Raw genomic sequence first — 23391 nt, 5'->3', positions numbered from 1 at the left:
TCTTTGAAAGCAAAAAGTCCAAAAGAAAATGGCACAATACAAGCCATTGGGATGTAGGAGGGGCCAGCATTTTTAGTAGACTAGCCACACAGACATTCCAGAAAAGCAGTAGCACACCTTAAGGGGCATTGCCAAGAATGTCACATAAAAAGTTCCAGGTACACATCTCACTATAACCCCTTTATATAGTATGGTGAGCTCTCCAAAACCTACCCAATAACTACTGGACCCAACTGTACACCATATCAATAGCCCTTATCCCTGAAGGTGTCACCTATATGTAGGTACAGTGGGATTAAGATGGGGTTTGGGAGGCTCACATAATTGACCATAAGTGTAGTAGTTAGAGTGGGATATGGGTCTGAGTCCCCATCTCTATAGTTCACTACCCCCAACCACCAGGCTATTCCAGAAACCTGCTTGCTGTTCTAATAGGACTGGCTATAACATCTGAAACTGTCATAGAGACAGGTATGTACTGTTTCATTCATATTTTGGGGAGATGGATTGAGGTTAGTGAACATTGGGGGAATAAGGTAGGAACATGCCTTCATTCCTCCAGTGGTCATCTGGTCAGTTAGAGGACCTTTTTGGCACATAATTGTTAATAAAACAAGTCTAGCCTCAAACATTCAAATTGTACCCTGAATGTACTATGCAATGTTCCATTTTTGCAGAAAAACGTCCAAATCGTAGGCCTTCCCTAGTCTTGCCCAAAACATTGAAATTTAAATGCACTGCAAACAAATAGCATAGAAATCAGTCTACAAAATGAATTTAGAAAATAGCGATTTGGAAGGTTTAGCGAGAAAAACATTCATCTGCCTCTTTATGCCACTTTCTGGACATTTTTCTTTTTAAAAAATGAATCCCATAAGTACTTCTGTGTCTTAAAATACTGAGATCAAAGCAATAGGAAGTATGCCTAGATTGAAGCCACATATTTATGGATGCTCAGGAACAGGCATAAATATTTCTGTATAATGGTATACATAAATTGCATCTCTACTCATACTCCACTGAAAACACCCCTATACACAGATTCTGTGAAAGTACATGTCGCCTTGGCACCGCACATACAGTTTTATGTGCATAACCCTGGAATAATTTTATAAAATCATTTTTGCGTACTGTTTACACACAAAGACTCGGATTCTATATAGGACTCCCGGGAAGGGCATCCTTTACAGAATCGGACTTAGGCCCACCCAAAATGAACCCGATTCTGTAACCGACGTCCATGTTACAGACGCTGGTTACAGAACCAGGTTGCTGTAGACGCGGCTGCTATACTTATTGCAGCAAGGGATCTCCCTGCCACGATAAGTATAGCAGCCGCGGCTGCCAGTCCTCCCACTCCCATATGATCGTGGCAGGAGGGAGCCCAACCCCTCCTGCCCTATGACCACCCATGTATGATCGTAGTAGGAGGGAACCCAAACCCTCCTGTCCGAAGACCACCCACCACCACCCCATGTACGATCACAGCAGGAGAGAGCCCAACCCACCCCTCCTGTCCAATGACTGCCCACCCTTTCCCATAGGAGAGGCCTTAGGTGCCTGGGCCAATCAGGCCTTAGGCTCCTGTGGGTTGGGGAGGGGCGGGCCCACCTCATTTGGACGGAGGTGGGCCAGACAGTGCGAGGACCCGGCCAGACGGCCAACTTGCTCGGTGAGCCCAGGGGGGTTTCAGGAAGGGGGGTGGGGGTTTTCCTTAGGGACATTCTGTCAGTTCATCTCAGCTTTTGTTGAATTCAAGCCAGACAGTCCAAGATTGCCAGTATCAATCATCTCAGTGGATTTCAGATTGTATCCATTTTTGTTGTCCAAATGTGATCTTGCTTCTTCTGGGAAAGTCACAGCTCACCATATCTGAGCAAAAGCAGCCTCAAATGCTCCCCCTCAATCTGCCTCCATTGCAGAAATCTGCAAAGCTGGCACTTGGTTATCCATTGCATACTTTAGCAAAAAACTATTATCTGTATACAGCTTCTCACTACAATTCCATTGTAGATCAATCTATACTCAATAACCTGTATTCATTTATTTGCCACATTTACATACCGCCTTAACCAAAGCAGTTTACTATGAAACATCCATAATAAAAACATATACCATATGCTACTTAACTTTTCTTCACCACTCTTTCCCCAGTCCACCCCACCATATAAATTATAATTGAGTGGCCCTCAGCCTTGGACTCACAATTAAGTGTGCCTGCATCTCACTTCCTTGTCAACAGAGAAAGAAAGCATAATTGTTTACTTGTAATGGGGATTTTCCATAGAAAGCAGGGGAATACAGCAGCAGTTTACCTGCCCTCCTTCCTCTGTCTCTCTTTATTTTTTTTTTATCCCTGTTAAGTCATAGACCATGATGAAAGGAGAGGAGTCACAATTAGCTTGGGAGTAGTCCACAATGCTCAAGAGCTTTTTAAACTAAGAAGCTCTGAGCTGGAGGAGAGCACCACACATGGAACCATCCAGAGTGGCAGCATTTCCCTGCTGTCTTCAGTGAGCCTCCATTATAACGAAGCAACTACACTTTGTTGTATGCTGTAGGGAATTGATCTTTTTTTAGATTTGTAATACTGTATATAAAGTTTTAGAAATAAATAAATAGGTAAATCTAAGAGTCAAGCCTGTCTCTCTGTGCTGTTTTTTTCTTTCAGGTTATCTTAAATATAGCTTTAAAAAAAATGTTCCTTACTTTTCTTAAAGGCTCTTGGTCTTTTGAATCACCTAAAATCATATAAGAGAATCTCACCTCCAATGGAGCAAGAATACCAGTATGTTTTAGAGCATGCTATTTCCCTATCACCAGCTGCTCAGACTAGACTGCCTTTCCATTTACTGTTCTTCAGAACTGCTCAGAGTTTTTGGCATATCATATGTAAGTCAAAAATATAAAATTTTATATTCATAGTGGTAGTTACAACAATAGACAAATGATTAACTCTATTGAAAATCAGAAGAAAAGATGCATTCCTTAAGATTCATACCAGACCAGTTTAGAACCTGTGGGTTATGTCTATCAACTAGCAGATGTAGGCAGAGAAAAAAAGTAGTTCTGTATGATTCAAACCTTATGGACACCGTGCACCCTTAGAATGTACAGTATTTCTTTGTCTCTAGCAGATGGTGAGATGGACTGTGCAACTTTTGAACCATTTGCTAAAATTAGCTCCTGCAGTAGTTGGAGAGCTGGAATCCAGTAGAGCAGAGGGTTGATCTTTTAAAATAATTTAGCTCCAAGATGAATATTTCTATTTACTTGGAAGCATAAGAGATACATCAGTGGAGTCTGACCTCCCATCCCATTTATCCCCCATTTCTTCATTTAATTTTTGGATACCTGTCTGAAGGGAGACAGCAATTCCAGCTTATACCTCAAACAAGCAAGATTATCTACTTTTCTGTCACAAGACTGTTCTCTTTTTCTTTCAGCAACTCTGAGGGAGCTCAGAGACAGCTGAATCACTTTAAGAACCGATGGTATATTTTCTATTAGCCGAGTAGGTTGCAGCACTGGGCTCAATTTCTCATGTGGCTATTGCTCATGAGGAGAATTGGAATGCATAAGATGTGGGAGCCCCAGTGAAATGAAAGGTTTTGTGTCTGCTGCTGGTATTGGCGTGGCAGATGACTGCATATCTGGTTGTAGTGGCTTCTAATGCTGCCAGCCTGCCAGACCATTGGGAGGGGGGCGCACTTGCAAGTGGTGGTAAATAAGTGTCGAGGCAGCAGAGGGACCATTTTGCTCTAGTGCTACAGGCTCATAGCTCCTTGATTGGCACGGAACAGGGCTCCATTTTACCACACTCCACATTAGTACTATTTTCCACCACATTCTTTCTGGTTTAAGGGTTTTAATTAGCAGGTTTAATTGGTGAGCCAGCAGAGAAATGTTTTCAAGTTCAGAAGGCCTCTGTGAATGCCCTTCGGATTTTTGTTGGATTGAGTGAATCTCTGGGAGCAGAGGTTTAATTTATTACTACTACTAATCATTTCTATAGTGCTACTAGACATATACAGTGCTATACATCAAAACATAGACGAGACAGTCCCTGCTCAAAAGAGCTTACAATCTAGTCAAGACAGACAAACTGGACAAGAAGGTGTATCAATACACAGTGCTCAGGTGGGGAAATTAAGAGGGAATGATAAGACATGTATTGGTGCTTAGAAGGTGGGTTGGAGTTTGTAATTGCAAGCATCTTCAAAGAAGTAGACTTTGGGTCTGGATTTGAATACTGCCAGAAATGGAACTTCACGTACTGAATCAGGCAGTTTGTTCCAGTCTTATGGTTCAGAAAAGTAGAAGGGACAGAGTCTGGAGCTGGCTATTAAGGAGAAAGGTCAAATGATCAGAGTGCCCAGGGGGGAGTGTGGGGAGAGATGAGAGATACTGAGGAGTTGCTGAGTGAATAATCTTGTAAGTCAGTAAGAGGAGTTTGAACTGTATACAGAAACGGATAGGGAGCCAATGAAGTGACTTGAGGAGAAGAGTAATATGGGCATAGCGACACTGGCAGAATATGATGTGTGCAGCAGGGGAAAGAAATGGTTTAGCGGAAGGCCACTAAGAAGCAGGTTACATTAGTCTAGGTGAGGTGATGAGGTTGGCAGTGCACTCAGAAAGGAAGAGTCTAATTTTAACGAAAACCCCTGATTAGGTGCTTAATACAGCTTAGTAGAAGGGCATCGATGCTTTTCTTTCTGATGTATCTTATCTGAAACTGCATGAACAAAAAAATTGAAAAAGATCTCTGGATACAGTATTCCAGTTTAAAGGAGGTGATTAGCATGTTATAAATTTTGTTACATAAATAATATATTTGGGATTTAGTAGTAGCTTGAGGTGAATTACATTCAGATGTGCTAGATATTTCCTTTCCCGGATGAAAGAAACAGCCTGGGAAATAGATACTTTGAAATGCTACTTACATTTGTTGCTGCATTTTAATCATGAGTATTTGGGCATGGGTAAGCATATTTATAAATAATGCATGTTGACTTGCTTTTCAAATAAGATACATCATTCAAAGATTGACACCTATCTTTTGACAGCTGCAGAACTCAGTGAGGAGTCCTTCCCAACGCTACTTCTGATTTCCAAACTAATGAAGGTAAGATGATTTTTCTAAGGAAGGGGTTTGTTTCAATTTACTGGAAAAAAAAATAGCATGCATTTGATTCTTGGTTAATTGGTCAGAAACAAACCATTTTATATTACCTTTTGAATATATTTCACACAAAAATAATTACTAAAGTGTGTTTTGACGTGTGGTAGCTATGAGCTCTGACCAACACTAACAATTACCACCCAAAAAAACAGTCCTGTGTTAAAATCATTTCTCCAGGGACAAGCAGGCAGTATAGTCTCACATATAGGCAACATCATCCACGGAGGCTGTTACAGACATGTAACAAAGTGTACTATCACTTTAAAACATTAGCGCTGTCCATACTGCATGTGTGCATTCCCACCTGTCAGCTTGCAGGACCTTCAGTTCTTTGTTTTCTTTGGAGGGGCTTTTAACACTCCTGTATGTTGTAAATTTTTCTTTCTTCGACTGCCTTCCTGTACCATTTTTTTTCTCATTTTTTCATTTTCTCTTCATTTTAATAATTTTCTTTTTTTCAGGCCTTCAGGCAGCTTCCCACTTCTGTTGAGGCCGGGAATGTCAACACTTTTTTGGGATTGATTCTACTCAATCTCCCCTACAATTGAGCCCTTTGATTTAGCGTTAGTGGTCTTCCCATTGATGTCCCTGATGCTTAGTGGATTCAACAAGTACTGTTGTTGTAAAAGGACCATCTCAGGTTCAGACCCTCACAACTGGGTGGGGGGTGTGCAGTGTCTAGGTCCTGAGCATCGGGACATTTCTTGTAATATCTGTGCTCATATGCAAAAGAGGGTTATAAAGGCTTGCTAAATTTAGTTTGAGAAACTGGGTCCACGTCTACCATGTCTCCATTACCAGCCCAGGTGCCTTCTCCATCGATGCTGGCATATGCTCAGCCTCTGGCTCCAGCTTTTCTGCACAGCAGGCTTCAGAGGATCTCAGGAAAAAGTCTAAGCATTGACACTCATCTTCCAGATGAACTTCCACATCCTCACCATCTTCAAAGCCTCAGGCGGCTTCGGTCAGAACTCAGAACTTTTTCCATCACTCCGGATGCTTTCTCTTACTAGGCGCCTTCCTCCTTCTAAGTCCCCAATGCTTCAACTTGAGCTGACTGTATCTTTGACTACATTGGTTACTGGCACCTCCCCTGCAGGACCAGATTAAGGTCTTACTGCAGTAGGAATTGGCATCCTGACGCAGTACACATTAACCTCTTACATTCTGGGGGAAGAGCAAGCTATACAGCAAGGACGGACTCCACCTCAGCAGAGACGGAACGAGGCTTCTGGCAAGCAACATCAAGAGAGAAGTTGAGAGTTTTTAAACTAGGAAGATGGGGAAGCTGACAGTCGACCGAGAGAGAGAGTCGATGGTTCGGGAACCGGTATATCCGGAGGATACCGTGCAGGAAGATAGAGGAGAAGACTCACGGGATCACAGGTAAGACAGATCGAAAGGGACACAGGAGGGAAGGAAATGCAAGAAAGGAACAGGCCACAAACTCAAGTGTATATACACGAACGCAAGGATCCTAAGGAATAAGATGGGTGAATTAGAAGTTATGGCACAAAAAGATAACATTGATATCATCGGCATCACGGAAACATGGTGGACTGAGGAAAACAACTGGGACACTGTGCTACCGGGATACAAACTATACCGCAGAGACAGAGTGGCTCAAAAAGGTGGGGACATTGCCATATATGTCAAAGAGGGAATTGAATCTACTGGAGAGAACACGCCTCAACCGACGGATAAGTTAGAATCTCTATGGGTCAAAATTCCAGGAATAAATGGACTGGAAACGAAGATCGGCATCTACTATCGACCCCCAGGGCAGTCCGAAGAAATTGATAGAGAAATGACAGACGAGATTAAAAGCAACTGCAAGGGAGGTAACACAGTTAACATGGGAGACCAAGTTCCTGGATGCTGTAGGCGACTGCTTCCTGGAACAACTTGTCAGGGAAAATACAAGAGGAAATGCTATTCTGGACTTAATTCTAAAAGGACTGCGAGGACCGGCACAAGGTGTAGAAGTAGTAGGGACGCTGGGAAGCAGCAATCACAATATGATCCACTTCGACCTGGACGCAGGGAAGAAACATCGGTCCAGAACGACTGCCACGGCGCTGAACTTCTGAAAGGGAAATTACGAAGGGATGAGACTCATAGTGGGGAAGAAGATTAAGAAGAGGATAAGCACTGTAAAAACGCTAGAGCAAGCTTGGTCCCTTTTTAAAGACACAGTCACCGAGGTGCAAAATCTACATATACCGCGTATCAACAAAGGATCCAAGAGGAAAAAGAACAAAGAACCGGCGTGGCTCACTCATGTTGCCGTCCCGATCTACCGGGGCAATCAGCCTTCCTCTCCCCGATATCCCCCACCCCCACCCCAAGCTCTCCCTACAGAAGCATCGCGCTGAGCAGCATTCCTCTTCCCCAGGTCAATTCTGATGTCAGAGAGGAAGTTCCAGGCCAGCCAGGAATGCTGGTCGGTCCAACGCTTCTGCAGGGAGAGCTTGGGGCAGCGGTGGGGGGTGTCGGGGAGAGGAAGGCTGATCGCCCGGTAGATCAGGATAGCAACATGAGTCTATCACGGAGCCTGGGATGGGCTCCGTGATCGACTCGTGTTGCATTCCCAATCTACAGGTCAATCGCGAATGACGTATTGGGCACCCCTGTACTAGATTTATGAGTTATCCACTGTGCTCTGTTCATCTTCCAGATTTTGAGACCGAAGATGCAGCAAGATCTGGGAGGCCTCAAACGGTGTCATCTCCTGAAATTGTTGACCATATCCATGACCTGATTTTGGGAGATCAGTGAATATTGACTAAAACAATTGCTGAGACACTACATATATCCAGGGAACGTGTTGGGTGTATAATCCACGAGCAGTTGAGTATGCAGAAGCTGTCAGCCAAGACGGTGCCCAAATGTTTGAATGCTGACGAGAAAAAACATTGAATGGACACTTCAAAAGTGATTTTGTAGCATTTTCAGCGAGCTGGTGCCAACTTTTTTGGAATGACTAGTTACTGTTGATGAAACATGGTTACACCACTATGATTCTGAGACAAAACAACAATCCATGTAATGGCGGCACTCAGTTTCTCCAAGGCCAAGGAAATTCAAGACCCAAATGTCAGCAGGAAAGGTCATGGCCACAGTGTTTTGGGATCAGGAAGATGTTGTAATAACTGACTAACAGTTAATGCAGAATACTACTGTAACTTGCTGTGCCAATTAAAGGAGGCATTGAAAGAAAAAAGAAGGAAACTATGGAAAGGAGTTCTCTTTTTGCAAGACAATGCACCTGCTCACAAGGCTGGCAAAATGATCAGGCCTTAGGCATAGCAGGTCCGCCCACCCCCACTAACCCTAAGGTGTGATTGACCCAGGCTCGTAGGCATCTGGATCAATCAGGCCTTAGGATTAGTGGGGATGGGCGGACCCGCTATGCCTAAGGCCTGATTGGCCCAGGCTTCTAGAGCCTGGGCCAATCAGGCCTTAGACTTAGCGGGGATGGGCCGGGAAGGGGCGGGCCCGACTCATTTTGACAAGGCAGGCCTGTCGGCTGGACGGAAGCAAGACCCGTCCAGCCGGCCAACAATTTAGAGGTTAGTTGGGGGGGAGGTTAGGGGAGTCATCGGGGAGGTCGTTAGCATGGGGGGTCCGGAGGGGGTCCAGCTTTCCGGCAGGAGGGGTTGGGCACCCTCCTGCCGGCGATTAAGAGTTTCGGGGGGCAGCTTTCCGGTAGGAGGGGTTCGGCACCCTCCTGCCGGCGATTGGGAGTTTGGGGGGGTGTTCCGGCAGGAGGGGTTCGGCACCCTCCTGCTGGCGATTGGGAATTTGGAGGCGGGTGTTCCGGCAGGAGGGGTTGGGCACCCTCCTGCCGGCGATAGGACAGGCGGCCGCTATACTTATCCCTTGCCATGATAAGTGTAGCGGCCGCATCTACTCTAACACGATTCTCTAACCGGCGTCTGTAACATGGACGCCGGTTACAGAATCGGGGTTAGTGTAGGCCTGATTCTGTATAGGACACCTCTCCTGGGCGTTCTATACAGAATCAACGTGTTGAACTTAGGAGTGAATATGTGAAACAATGTGTAAGTCTCATTCCCTTCTTGGTTAGGCTGAGAACTTTTCAGCACCTCCTAGTAGATCAACATTCTAGACGAGACAGTCAGTTTGGTCAAGCAGTTCTCATTCTCAAAAACTTATTTTCTCTTTAAAAGACATCTTCCATCCATTCTCAGGGATATCACCAGCCTCATGACAGTTATATTTAACCCTCTTAGAGGCATGAGCCTGACAGCTTGGAAGTCCATATGTGAGAATTTACTGCCTGCTTGTCCTCAGAGAAAGCATATTTACTTACTTGTAGCAGGTGTTCTCCAAGGACAGCAATCGCAACACACCCACCTCTTCTAGCTGGCATCTTAGCTTTTGGACAGAATTGAAGGTCCTGAAAGCCAATGGGCAGGAACGTACACGCACAGTATGGACAGTGTTATAAAGTTTTAAAGTGACAGTATATTTTGGTCCAGGTCCGTACCAGGCTTTGTGAATGATGTCGCCCATATATGAGAATATCTGCTATGATGTCTCGCCCTACTTCACAACATGTAAAGCAGTTTTCAACAGAGAATAGGCATGTTCAGCATTGGCAGCATGCAGGATGTTACTGCATGCTAAATGTCATGGCAGCCAATAAGTGTTGTTAAGTGTACTTTGATTTCTAGCAGGCCAAATGAAAAAAAACAACCCTCTATTTGCAGTTCAAATACCCAATAGGATGGAACTTCTTCAGATTAATTAAATGTGATCTTCGAAAGGTAGAAGAAATTGAATTGTTGAAAGAAATGCATGTATTCTGGAGAGCCAAGAGACAGACTCACTTAGTTTCCCATACCCTTACCCTTGTGCATGGGACAGGAGCAAGCCCCTACTCTGCTCTCACCCAATAGTTGCTTTCATTCAAAATAGAAGCAATAACCCCTAGTGGCAATCTCATGTATTTACCACAGGGAGTCAATCACAATTGTGTTTTACATTTCTTGATATATATATTTACATATCATAATTCTTTAGCTCTTTACCTTGAAAACTTAAATTTGATTTTGTTTTTAATTTAGGTTTCTTTGGATAAGCTGTACATGACTGCGATCAGTAATATTTTTGAAAAATGTTTGAAGCCAAAAGTGCTTAAACAGACCAAATCTGAATGTTCTTCGTTGATTACCAAGGAAACAGCTAAAACCGTTCAGACAATTCAGACCTACCTTTTGTCTATAACTAATCCACAATGGGCTGCAGCTAGTGCTTACAGGATTGCACAGGAACTCCCAACAGGTATCAATTCTGATTTGTGTTGTTAGGTGCCAATTCTGATTTAGGGGAAGCATTTCGTAAAGACATTTCAGCTGAGTTAGCTTCAAATGTAGAGGAGGTTGTAAAATGGTTGATAACATGTATGTTTTGAATACACAAGAAATAAATAAGGAGTATCATTATCACCAAAACAATCAAGGTAGCCATAGTAGCTATTTATGTTCCTCATTTGTTTACCTGAATTTTTTTGTTCAATTCTCCCATTAGTCCCATTTTTACCTAAAATTCTTTTTTGACAAAAAGGGAACTACCTTGATGTTTTTTTCCACTATTATGCAGGATGCCCTTCTTTTGTATTACTGTTGATGATTTTCTTCTGTAAAACCTTCAACAAATATAAAGTTCTTAAAAAATTTTGGACTTCATCACTTCTATGGTAGGCCATATTAGGCTTATCATTCTCAACTTTGATTCTTACAACCCCAATATTTAATGCAGCTTCTAGGCCCCCTTCTGTGTCTTGCTGCCATGTTTTATAATAATCCCCAAGGTCAATAAAGTTAGTTAGACTTTTGTACCCCACAAAAAACAGGTTTCACTTACAGGTTCCACATGCACATTGAAGTTTGGGTTTCAGCCATGGTTTTTCCACAAAGATCACCCCAACCATCCTGAAAGGCCAATATTCTTCACACTTAAGAAAGTTGATAGTATACCTGAATATATAAAAAGGGCTTGTTGGTTGGAAAAGGGAAGCAATATTACTTCTTTACCCTATTCTTGAAAGTGCACCTTTAAGGTCAAAAGAGGGCCAGGAGAAAAGTATTTGGCTTACATTACAATTCATATATTGGCAAAAGGCACTAGAGAAAAGGGGAGATGTGATATGACTGTCCTCCTAAGTAGCAGGCTTAAATAAGGTATCAGGTAATGGTATCTTCCACAGAATAAGCTGTTCAAGGACAAGAGTCATCATATGAAGATGAAGGGAGGGAGGGATGTAAAGGAACACCAGAAGATACTTTTAAATCTAGAGGTTGGATTGTAAGTGGAAAACTTCCATTAGAGATGTTCAAAGCCATAACAGTTGCAGACTTCAAACATGCAGAAGTGGCAATGGCTGAGGAGGGACAAGGAAACCACAAATCATGTAGAATCTGTGGCAGCAAAGTGAACAAGCACAGATTGTAAACTGAGCACACCAAGTAGTATTTATCTGCTACTAGCTTCTTTTGTTTTTATTTTTAAAAAAAGTAAATAAAGCTAATAGACAGTGAAATTCTTAAACATATGTCATATTTATTTTTTCCCCCCCTTTTCAGGATCTGACAAGATTCAAGTACTGAAATTCTGTTTACATTTAGCTGAGAAATGGCTGAAAAGTACAGTTCCCCAGGTATGTCATCTCTGAGAAACAAATGAATGCTGACAATTTTATTTTGATTATTTTCTTCTTTTTTTTCTTTTATCCTCTTCTTTTTGATTTATCCATTGTTAGAAAATTTATTTTAGGATTCTTTTTATTATGACTTTGGTACCTGATCATCTCTACCTTTATAACATTTACTGTATCTGCTTTTATCCCAGGACAAGCAGGCAGCATATTCTTGACTGATGGGTGACGGAGCCCCGGTACGGACAATTTTAGAGTGATTGCACTCTAAGAACTTAGAAAGTTCTAGGTAGGCCACACCGCGCGTGCGCGAGTGCCTTCCCGCCCGACGAAGGCGTGCGGTCCCCAGTTTCTTAGTTTCCGCGGAGCTAAGAAGACGCATGTTTCCAACGGCTGTTGGAAAATTTTTTCAATTTTTTCTCGCCTTCCCGCTCGCGCGTTATTTCTTGTCGTGAAGTGTTCACGTTATTGTTTTCTTTCTTTTTTTTTTTTTAAAAAAAAGTCAATTTTTTTCGACTTTTTTCCGGTCGGCCCCAGCGGGGCCTGTTGGCACCATCGAAGCCTCGGGCTTCGATTTTGCTACGGCCGTTTTTCCCTTCATGTCCCCTTCACCGGGTTTTAAGAAGTGTCAGCGGTGTGCACATCCTATTTCCCTTTCCGACCCGCACAAGTGGTGCCTTCAGTGTCTGGGTCCGGACCATAGGGCTGAAACGTGCACCCGCTGCAGTTCTCTTCAAAAGAGAACTCTAAAGAATCGCCAAATTCAACAGCAGATTCTTTTCAGTGCCGCCATGGAAGTTCCCCCGACATCGATACCGCAAACTTCCTCCAAATCGGCACCGGTGACTTTGACGCCGCAAGATCCATCCTGGTGTCGCACCCTGTAGGTAAGCCGGCTAAGAAGCCATCCCCTACTGTCCTTGGCCCACCAGTCGAACACGCAGTGAGTCAAGTCCTGCAGACTGTGCGCCGGTCCCGCAAACATTCCGCTCCCATTGAAGTCACTGCCTCTTCATCGGCATCGACTTCGCCTGAGCGTCGAGCTGCACTGCAGTTACCGAGCAAGAAAAAACCAGTACCAGTGCCATCGGGACCGTCTTTGGATGAGAGAATAGCATCCATCCTTCAGGTCCAGCTTAAGGAGCAATTACAACACTTGCTCCCGGCTCTACTAACTCCACACCTTCCAGTGTCGGTACCTACTGAGCCTTCGGTGCCGATTGTCGAACAGCCTATTCTGTCGGCATCGACGTTATCGGCACCACAAAAATCTGTCTCTATGCCTGTTCTTTCGGCGGAACCGAAGTCTCTTCGACGCACTGCTTACTCGACTTCTGAGCCGGTACCGTTCTCTGACACCCATACCGCTGTACAGTCACCCGGTACGGTGTCCATGCGATCAGGTAAATCGGTATGCAAGACCAAGCATACCGAACCTTCTACTCCCCTTTCTCAGGGCCGTCTTTCATCGGTAAGGGACCCTGATTTGTGGGATGATTCTGACCCTCTCGGTACCGAGGCAGATTATTCCTCGGATGAGGATGATCCATCAGTGCAGGATCCTGCTAGCAAGCCAGAGCACTCGTCCTTCACCAAGTTTCTTAAGGAGATGTCAGACACCCTCTCCATCCCTCTATAGTCTGACTCTAAAAAATCCAAGGCATTTCTTGATGCTTTGGATTTTGACCAGCCTCCTAAAGAATTTTTAAAGTTGCCCCTCCATGACATCTTGAGGGAGACTTTTTACAAAAATTTAGAAACCCCTCTAACCGTTCCAGGAGCCCCTAGGAAGCTGGAATAGCTTTATAAAGTAATTCCTATTCCAGGGTTTGACAAACCCCAGCTGCCCCATGAATCTCTGCTGGTGGAGTCAACCCTCAAAAAATCGGCAGGCTCTAGTGTGTATGCCTCTGTCCCTCCTGGTAGAGAGGGCAAGGCCATGGATAAATTTGGCAAAAGGCTTTACCAAAATGCAATGTTGGCCAACCGTTCAGGTAATTATACGTTTCACTTCTCTTTTTACCTGAAACATCTGATTCAACAAGTGGCCTCTTTTCAAAAGTATCTTCCTGACCGTAAACTTCCTGCATTTCAACAATGCACTTCCAGTCTCCTGCAACTCAGGAAGTTTATGGTCCGTTCCATCTATGATACTTTTGAACTCACATCCCGAGCCACGGCTATGTCTGTGGCGATGAGACGATTAGCATGGCTTCGAGTCTCAGACCTTGATGTGAACCACTAGGACCGCCTTGCCAATGTTCCCTGCCTGGGTGACAAGCTGTTTGGAGAGTCTATGGATACCACCACTCAAAAGCTCTCTGCCCATGAGACGAGGTGGGATACCTTGTTGAAAAATAAGAAGAAGCCTCCTCCTCCTCGTCCTTTCAGACAGCAACCTTCATATCAGAGGCGGTTTTCTGCTCGGCCGGTTCAGCCTCATCCTCCTCAACCTCGAAGGCAACGGCAACAGCATCAACAGGCTCGTCAGCAACAGCAGCCTGCCATCAAGCCTGTCACTCAGACTAAGCCGACTCAGCCCTTTTGACTCCCTTCTCCAGGGCATTGCCAGTCTTCCTCCCTCCTGTCCTCTTCCACAGCCCATAGGAGGTCGATTAAACATTTTTTACTCTCGCTGGGAAGTAATCACCACCAACCAGTGGGTGCTCTCGATCATAGCCCACGGCTACTCCCTCAATTTTCAGACTCCTCCGCCGTTAGGCCTGCCAAAAGAGTCTGCTTCTAGCAAGTCTCAGTCCCTCCTTCTCGCTCAAGAGGTTCAATCCCTCCTTCTTCTCAATGCCATCGAAGAAGTTCCTCCGGATCAGCGAGGTCAGGGATTTTACTCCAGGTACTTTCTAGTTCCCAAAAAGACCGGAGACCTCAGACCCATCTTAGATCTCAGAGATCTCAACAAATGTTTGGTCAAAGAGCGGTTCAAAATGCTCTCTCTTGCCACCCTCTTCTCACTCAGGGCGACTGGCTATGCTCCCTCGATCTCAAAGAGGCTTACACACATATTCCTATCCATCTGACGTCCAGGCAATATCTCCGCTTTATCATCAATCAACATCATTATCAGTACAAGGTGCTACCCTTCGGTCTGGCCTCCTCTCCCAGGGTGTTCACCAAGTGTCTGATTGTGGTAGCGGCCTATCTCCGCTCTCACAATTTTCAAGTCTTCCCTTATCTGGACGACTGGCTGATCAAGGCTCATTCACCTCAGGCGGTTCTGCTTGCCACCAATCAGACCATTCACTTCCTTCGACTGTTGGGGTTCGAAATCAAACTACCCAAGTCGCACCTCATTCCGACCCAGCGGCTTCAATTCATTGGAGCCATTCTGGACACTGTTCTGATGAGGGCGTTTCTTCCATCCAACCACCTTCAGACCATCCTTCATCTCTGTCAGCAGGTGTTTCAACAGATTACAATCTCTGCGAATCACATGATGGTGCTCTTGGGGCACATGGCTTCCACAGTACATGTCACCCCCTTCGCACGTCTCCACCTGCGTACTCCTCAATGGACCCTAGCGACTCAGTGGTCACAAGCGACGGATCCTTGCTCACAACACATATCTGTGACCTCGTCTCTTCGACAGTCGCTTCTTTGGTGGTTGACATCTTCAAATCTATCCGGAGGTCTACTGTTCCATTTACCTCATCATCATCTCGTCATCACCACAGATGCATCCCCTTATGCCTGGGGAGCTCACTTGAACGAATTCCAAACTCAGGGGTTTTGGACTGCTCAGGAAAAGAAACACCACATCAATTTCTTGGAACTCCGAGCAATGTTTTATGCCCTCAAGGCCTTTCAACATCTTCTCTTTCCTCAAGAACTTCTCATTTGCACAGACAATCAAGTTGCAATGTACTACATCAACAAACAGGGAGGGACGGGCTCTCGCCTGTTGTGTCAGGAAGCCCAACGGATTTAGTCTTGGGCGACAGCTCGTCATTTATTCCTGAAAGCTGTCTACATTCAAGGGGAGCAGAATTCCTTGGCAGACAATCTCAGCAGAATTCTCCAACCTCACGAATGGACTCTCGACCCCTTGACTCTCCAGTCCATTTTCGCTCAATGGGGCACTCCTCAGGTGGACCTCTTTGCAGCTCCTCACAATCATCAGCTGCCCCTGTTTTGCTCCAGACTCTACTCTCCTCACCGTCTGGCTCCCGATGCATTTCTCCTGGATTGGACCAATCTCTTCCTATATGCATTTCCTCCTCTACCACTCATGCTGCGGACATTGTTCAAGCTCCGGAGGGAACAAGCCACCATGATTCTCATCGCTCCACGGTGGCCCAGGCAACATTGGTATTCCCTTCTACTTCAACTCAGTTCCAGGGAACCTATAATTCTTCCACTGTTTCCTTCTCTGCTTTCTCAGCATCAGCAAACCCTACTGCATCCCAACCTACAGTCTCTGCACCTGACAGCTTGGTATCTCTCGGGCTGACTTCGGCTCACTCACTTCTTTCTCAACCTGTCCGCTCTATCATTGATGCTTCCAGGAAACCGGCCACGCTCCAGTGTTATCAACAGAAGTGGTCTCGGTTTTCTTCCTGGTGCCTCTTACATCACCATAATCCCATGTCTCTAGCAGTGGGATTGGTGTTGGACTATCTTCTTTCCTTGTCCGACTCTGGCCTCAAATCTACTTCTATCAGAGTTCACCTTAGTGCCATTGCTGCTTTTCATGAGCCAATTCATGGAAAACCCCTCTCGACTCATCCTTTAGTTTCTAGGTTCATGAGGGGCTTTTTAATGTGAAACCACCTCTCAAGCCCCCTCCTGTGGTCTGGGATCTCAATGTGGTTCTGTCTGCTTTAATGAAGCCTCCTTTCGAACCTTTGGCCACAGCGCATTTCAAATTTCTTACTTGGAAAGTGGTCTTTCTTATAACTCTCACTTCTGCCAGGAGGGTCAGTGAGCTTCACGCACTAGTGGCCGATCCACCTTTCACTGTTTTTTACCATGATAAGGTGGTTCTCCGTACACATCCAAAGTTTCTCCCTAAGGTTGTGTCTGACTTTCATCTTAATCAGTCCATAGTCCTACCTGTTTTTTTCCAAAGCCTCATTCTCATCCAGGTGAACAGGCTTTGCATACCTTGGACTGTAAACGTGCTCTGGCTTACTATCTTGACCGCACTAAGCCTCACAGATCATCTCCTCAACTGTTTTTGTCCTTTGATCCTAACAAGTTGGGTCATCCTGTATCTAAACGCACGCTATCCAATTGGCTTGCGGCTTGCGTTTCATTCTGTTATGCTCAGTCGGGCCTGACACTGGAAGGTTCTGTCACGGGCCACAAAGTTAGAGCTATGGCAGCGTCTGTAGCTTTCCTCCGTTCCACTTCCATTGAGGAAATCTGCAAGGCTGCTACTTGGTCCTCAGTTCATACTTTTACATCTCATTATTGTCTGGATGCATTCTCCAGATGGGATGGACACTTCGGTCAATCTGTTTTACAAAATTTATTTTCCTAATGGCCAACCTTCCCTCCATCCCTCTTTTTGTTAGCTTGGAGGTCATCCATCAGTCAAGAATATGCTGCCTGCTTGTCCTGGGATAAAGCACAGTTACTTACCGTAACAGGTGTTATCCAGGGACAGCAGGCAGATATTCTTGCGTCCCTCCCCGGGTTGGCTTCTTAGCTGGCTTATACTAACTGGGGACCACGCGCCTTCGTCGGGCGGGAAGGCACGCGCGGTGCGGCCTACCTAGAACTTTCTAAGTTTAGAATGCAATCACTCTAAAATTGTCCGTACCGGGGCTCCGTCGGTGCCGTCACCCATTAGTCAAGAATATCTGCCTGCTGTCCCTGGATAACACCTGTTATGGTAAGTAACTGTGCTTTCCTGGACTCCAGTTCCCATCCTCTGCCAGTGCAACCATTTTATATTCTAAGAAGTGACTACAGAAGAGGAAATTGGCCAGATACAGCTCAGTCTGCCTAAGTATATAGCTTATAGAATCGGTAGAGAAGAATAGGACTGAACTTCTTCAGATTAATTAAATGTGATCTTCCAAAGGTAGAAGAAATTGGATTGTTGAAAGAAATGAATATATTCTGGAGAGCCTCGCTGCATTAACTAGCATAGTTGAAGTGTTATAAGGGAGCATACACTGATCAATAATATATTTTCATATAAAAGGGAGAAAACCAGTTGCAAAAGGCTTTATGACCAATCAAAAGCTCTACTGTGCTTTACAAGACAGGATTGAGGAGGTGGGATTATGTGGGATTGGAATTTGGTTGAAAATAAATTTAAGCTTTTTGATCATCTTTGCTCCTCCAAATAAAATTATATTTTGAAGTGATCTAGTGCTAGGGGAGTAGGAGGGTCTGGCAGAGCTTTTATTGTGGTTCAGGAGAAGTCCCTAGGGCATGAATTTAAGATTTGTCTCGGTTACTGATCTGTTAAGACCTCGATCATGTCTTATTTTTCCATGCTTCTAGGACATCTAGATGAAAGTACGAAAAGGCATCTATAGTATTCCCCTGAAATTCGCGGGGGTTCCATTCCAGGAGCACCTACGAATTTTGAAAAACCGTGAATATTGGATGCGGTTTAGGAGCGGATCTGAGGTGGGAGAGGTGTAACCCACACTGTGGTCTGACCGGGACTCCACAGCACTCCCAGTGGTTACAACGAAAAACAACACTAGCGTGTGACCCAGCCTGGAGTCACCCTGCAGGACTGGACTGACACCAAAACAGGAACCAAAATCAAAACACACAAAAGGAGTATAAATGAAAATATTTCAATTTTACTGGTCCAAACATAAAGGTCAGAATGATATGAATAAAGTAAAGTGAGGCAAAAAGGCACAAATTCAAAACAGTCCAACTTCAAGAAGAAAAAATAAACAGTTCAAAATACCGATGACACCAATGTTGAGCGCGATGTCAATGCCTGCACCAGTACCGATGCTGTAGATGGTCTGCCGGTGTCAGAGTCCACTGACATTCTTGATGCTCCCAAAGTCTCTCCAAAAGGTTTTTGGAATTGGATCTGATGAGCCTTAAGTGACCTCTTCTGCAATTTCGAAAAGTGCAGGCAAGAATCAGGTCGGTGGTAAGGACCTAGGCACTGGACACACCGTTGTGTGGGTCAGTAACCAAAATGGTCCTGTTGTACCAAGTGCATTGGACGGCTTGGACACTGAAGGGAATACCACCGATTCTAAATTGAAGTACTCATTTGTCCAGGGGAGGTCAAGTAGATGTAATACCGAAAAAAGCTCATTGCTCCCGAGGTGAAGAGAACGAGAGGGCACTCGCTAAAGTTGGAAGGGAAAAGATTCTGTACAACCGTAAGAAAGTTCTTCTTCATCCAGAGAGTGGTAGAAATCTGGAACGCTCTTCCGGAGGCTGTTATTGGGACAAGCACCCTTCAGGGATTCAAGACAAGGTTGGATAAGTTCTTACTGGAACAGAACATACACAAGTAAGGCTAGACTCAAATAGGGCACTAGTCTTTGACCTAAGGGCCACCATAGGAGCGGACTGCTGGGCACGATGGACCACTGGTCTGACCCAGCAGCTGCAAATCTTATGTTCTTGTGTTCTCCCAGCCTGAAAACAGGCTGAGGTGAGCCTGAAGATCCAAAACGAAAAAAAATTTACCAAGGTGAAGGAAAAATAAAATAATAAAGAAATTATAGTAAATTTTGAACGGGAAGGCACTACAAAAGTAGTTTGATTTGCAGGAGAAAAATACACAGCTTCTCAGCACCACAGAAAACTGAGAACTGATGGACCCAGGTGGGAAGGCACTGGTGCATGCGCAGTACGGGCAGTCTTGAGACTTGCAAAAAATTTAAAGTGACAGTATACGTTTGCACTGTCCATACCGAACTCCGTGGATGACATCACCCAAATGTGAGAATATACTGCCTGCTTGTCCTAGGATATCTCTTGTTACAGTATTATCTTGTGAATTTGTGTAAGATTAAAACTTGATTGTGCCAGAGGAGCTGTTTCCTTCCTTTACATATGGAAAAAGCTTTATAAAGTGAAAAGTGAAGGAAATCCTTTTTTTCTAACTTAAGTAATATTCTCTTAAAGGATGAAGCACATGAAAATGCTAAAATCCTGCTGAAGAAGCTGAGAATGCTGTATGAGAGATTATCCACTGAATATGTACTGATCACCCACAAACTGAACACAGAAGAGTATTTAAACCAGATAGGAAAGCCAGCTTGTCTCATCATCTCTCTTTATGAACACTGCAGTATCGGAGAAAGGATTAAAAAGCCAACTGGCAGAGATTATCCCGGTATGTATGCAGATTTTGGTGTAGTGAAAAATAATATCCTCTTTGGAGGAGGAGGAGACAGGGTGCAATTCCTCAGGTTTTCAATAGTAATGACCCTTGGGGCTGGTAATATTAACTGCATTTTAATATAATAATGGAGTGTACTGTGCATGTTTCTTCATATCTGTCAGTCACTCTGCCCACCTTCAGCAACTTTGCTCTCCTGGGCCTCTGTAAAGCTTAATACTACGTTATGGGTGGGGGTTTAATTCTTTGTTCATAGTTGGTAGTATTAGCTATTTCAAAAATATCATTGCTTCCCCTATCTCTTTCACTTGTTTACGCTTAATTTAAAAATACGTACATATATACATCCTCTGTATTTATACTCAAATTAAATGCTTCCATGTGCCTCTCCACAGTTCCAAGGGATCTTTGGTGCACTGTGCTTTAAAGCATCTCTATCTCCATAGTTATTCCTGGAATGTTTTATCCAATGCATGAATCTCTCTAAAGGGAAATAATATGATGAGAAATGGTTTTGTTTTCTTTCAAATATTCTCTTTCTTTTTGCTTTTGTTGAGGTGAGAAGGATTCTGCATTCATACTACAGTTCTGGAGCACATGGAATATGAATGGGTTAACTTCCCCTAACCACGAGCTGTGCAGAAGGAATCGTACACTTTTTCTTTAGTTCTACCTCCTTCCTCAGTGAGCTGTACTGCCTCTTGTCTCTTCAGTTTTTTCTTTGGGCATGCAAGCTGGAAGGTGTCTTTCTGATCTGCTCTGAGAAGTTTGATATGTTTGGGTTTTTTATCAAAGTTTTGAGTTTTTCAGTGCTCAAGAGGTCCCAAGTAGCTCTGTGCCAGCTTTGCCTGGGAGAAGACGCAGACCCTTTGAGTAGCAATCTGCAACTAACAGAGCAACCCTTTCAAGAAACCTGTCTAGCCAACCAGAACTAACATTTAAGGAGCTTAGAGATGGCTCCCCTGGGGGCAAGGCTTGCCTCTGATTTATCAGGCTTTTGAGCACAGGCTATTTGGCCCCGCAGTGGTTGGGGAGGACTTTGACAGGTGCCGCCTATGTTTTCTTCTCCCGATGCCATGCGTGGGTCTGTGGGGGGTCTGAGGTCTTAGTCCAGCTTCAGCCCAACTGGCAGCCTGAAGATCACAGTGTCCTGGACTGAGGATATGCTTGTATAAGGCAATAGTCTTCATCCACTATCCAGCTGCAGTGTGAGCTGAGGCAGGCTATATAGCACCATTGCAGCACAGCACAGTGAGTAAAGGATATTATAGCCTATAGGAAAATCGGGGAGTCTCAGGTTGGCAGTTTTGGTGATTTCTGGGGCTAGATATAGGGCCCCTCACTTCCAACAGCCCCTTCCCTGAATATTTTTCACTTTGCTATAGCTTTTCCAGGCCCTTTTTTTGTCACCAGAATGCTGTCAAAGCAGCCATCTTGGATTTCCTGATTTTGTTTAAAAAGCCTCTATCTGCCTCAAAACTCTTTGATTTTGCTTAAAGCCATTTATAATGAACTCACCAGAACTTTCTATCCCTATATCATACCAAATATGCGCTGGATGATGTTCTTGTTCAGCCTAGTTGATTTCTGCTTGGCTATTTGTAAAGACTGATTGTAATAGGGACTGCACAGCCCACTTGTACTGTAACTAAAAATTAGCGCCTCAGTCTCCACCTGCTGGCAGAGAAACGTAAACTCATCCATTTCTGTGCCAGTCTGGAGGAACTAAAAGAAAGAAAATTAGCAGGTAAGGACCTAATTTCTCCTTTTTTTAGATTGCTTTTACATCTTAAACCTTGGTCACAGCCTTTTTGACTTTAACCCAGATTTACCAAGTTACCCAAAACTGATAAACGTCTCCCAACTGGAACCTGAGTAAGAATATAAATAAATAATAGCTATATTGGATCAGACCAGTAGTCTATCTAGCCCAGTATCATGTTTCCACAGTGGCCAATGCAGGTCACAAGTACCTGGGGGCTCAACTTTTTTTTTTTTTTTTAAACATGGGGAAGAGGAGATGGGTCCTGGCATGGGAGGATTTAGTTGGTCAGTTCAGTGGGGGGAGTCCCGAAATAGTGGCAAATAGTAATAAGTTGGTAGCTATGTATAAACCATTCTTTTTTTATATAAATTTTTTTAGATTCTCTTGTTTTGTTTGTGTATCTTGACTAAATCATAAGTATCATGCAGTAAATAATGTCTGTTTTTTTATTTGGTTTTATTTTCTACTTCCCTGGACAAGCCATTCAAGGCAGTGCACTGCAAAACACATTGCAGAGTAAATCATCATTAAAACAAAACCTAGCATATTCTTCTTGTTGTTAGGTTCCATTCACTCGTGCCCAAGTCCTAGCAACTTGATGAATTACAGATCTACAAAGAAATCGGTTTTGTGCTAGTCCGGAGAGGTCCTCCAGCATCATCCCTGTGGTTATTTTCAATGTGACCAGCCATCTGATTGCAGGTTGCCTCTTCGCCTGGTTCCTTCAATCTTCCCAAACATGATGTCCAGTGATCCCTCTCTTCTAATGGTGTGACCAAAATATGACAGTCGTAACTTCATCATTTGGGCTTTGAGTGACATAGCCGGTTTGATCTCTTCCAAAATTGAATTATTAGTTCTTCTGGCAGTCCATGGCGTGCCTAAAATCTTATTGTATCTAATAATAATCAACAGCAGTACGTATCTCAGCAACTCCAAATATTCTTCATTCCCTCACACCATCTTTGCACCTCGAACATTTAGCCCATTCTCTACAAAGTTGGCATCGTACCTCATCTGCCCTTGACGACTTCAAACAACAGACATTCTCCCAACCTATGTGCACTTTATCTCCCTCTAATGCCCTACGGACTCGTCTTCCTGTGGGTTCCCTCCGCTGTTTCTAGGTGTTGCTGCTGTGTCACCCATTTCTTCCTTTTGGTTGTCCTCCAGGTGGTCTTCACTCACTGTAGGTGTATCTTGGCAGTTCCACTGTTGCTGGTGATTTTCCACATCCTCCCTGTATGCCTCCTCAATGAACTTCTCTAACTCCCAGACTTCTTCCTCAATGGTTTCCTCTGTCTTGAAGTTTTCTGCCTCTCTGTCCTCCTCCACTGCTCGAAGTACTTCTAGATCCAGTATTCTGCCTTCCAGAAGTCTGACTTGATTCTTCAGGCACTCCAGTTCCTCGCATCGAGTGCATACATAAGACCGCCTCCCAGAGGGGAAGTAGTTACACA

At 44.2% G+C, this 23391-nt stretch overlaps 2 protein-coding genes across 9 annotated transcripts in view; one reads left to right on the top strand and one right to left on the bottom strand.

Moving 5' to 3' along the window:
* LOC117364850 (hydroxycarboxylic acid receptor 1-like) overlaps nt 1–23391 on the bottom strand; it is a 206749-nt gene that overhangs the window by 26521 nt on the left and 156837 nt on the right. The window contains exon 4 of one of the 6 annotated variants that reach the window (XM_033954533.1): nt 11078–11190. The exons of the other annotated variants lie outside the window; for them this stretch is intronic. The gene's annotated coding sequence lies outside the window, so the exon portion shown is untranslated. The remainder of the gene's footprint in view (nt 1–11077; nt 11191–23391) is intronic. 6 annotated transcript variants of the gene reach the window in all.
* The window catches only part of KNTC1 (kinetochore associated 1), a 262047-nt gene that overhangs the window by 173109 nt on the left and 65547 nt on the right, over nt 1–23391 (top strand). For all 3 annotated transcript variants that reach the window (XM_033954527.1, XM_033954525.1, XM_033954526.1), the window contains 5 exons: nt 2721–2892; nt 5070–5128; nt 10279–10495; nt 11797–11870; nt 19950–20160. In XM_033954527.1, the coding sequence (XP_033810418.1) occupies nt 2721–2892; nt 5070–5128; nt 10279–10495; nt 11797–11870; nt 19950–20160 (733 nt within the window). The remainder of the gene's footprint in view (nt 1–2720; nt 2893–5069; nt 5129–10278; nt 10496–11796; nt 11871–19949; nt 20161–23391) is intronic.

Source organism: Geotrypetes seraphini, chromosome 8 (genome assembly GCF_902459505.1).
Source record: "Geotrypetes seraphini chromosome 8, aGeoSer1.1, whole genome shotgun sequence".
NCBI lineage: Eukaryota > Metazoa > Chordata > Amphibia > Gymnophiona > Dermophiidae > Geotrypetes > Geotrypetes seraphini.
The sequence above is the reverse complement of the archived record's forward strand: the minus strand, read 5'-3'. Positions and strand labels throughout refer to the sequence as shown.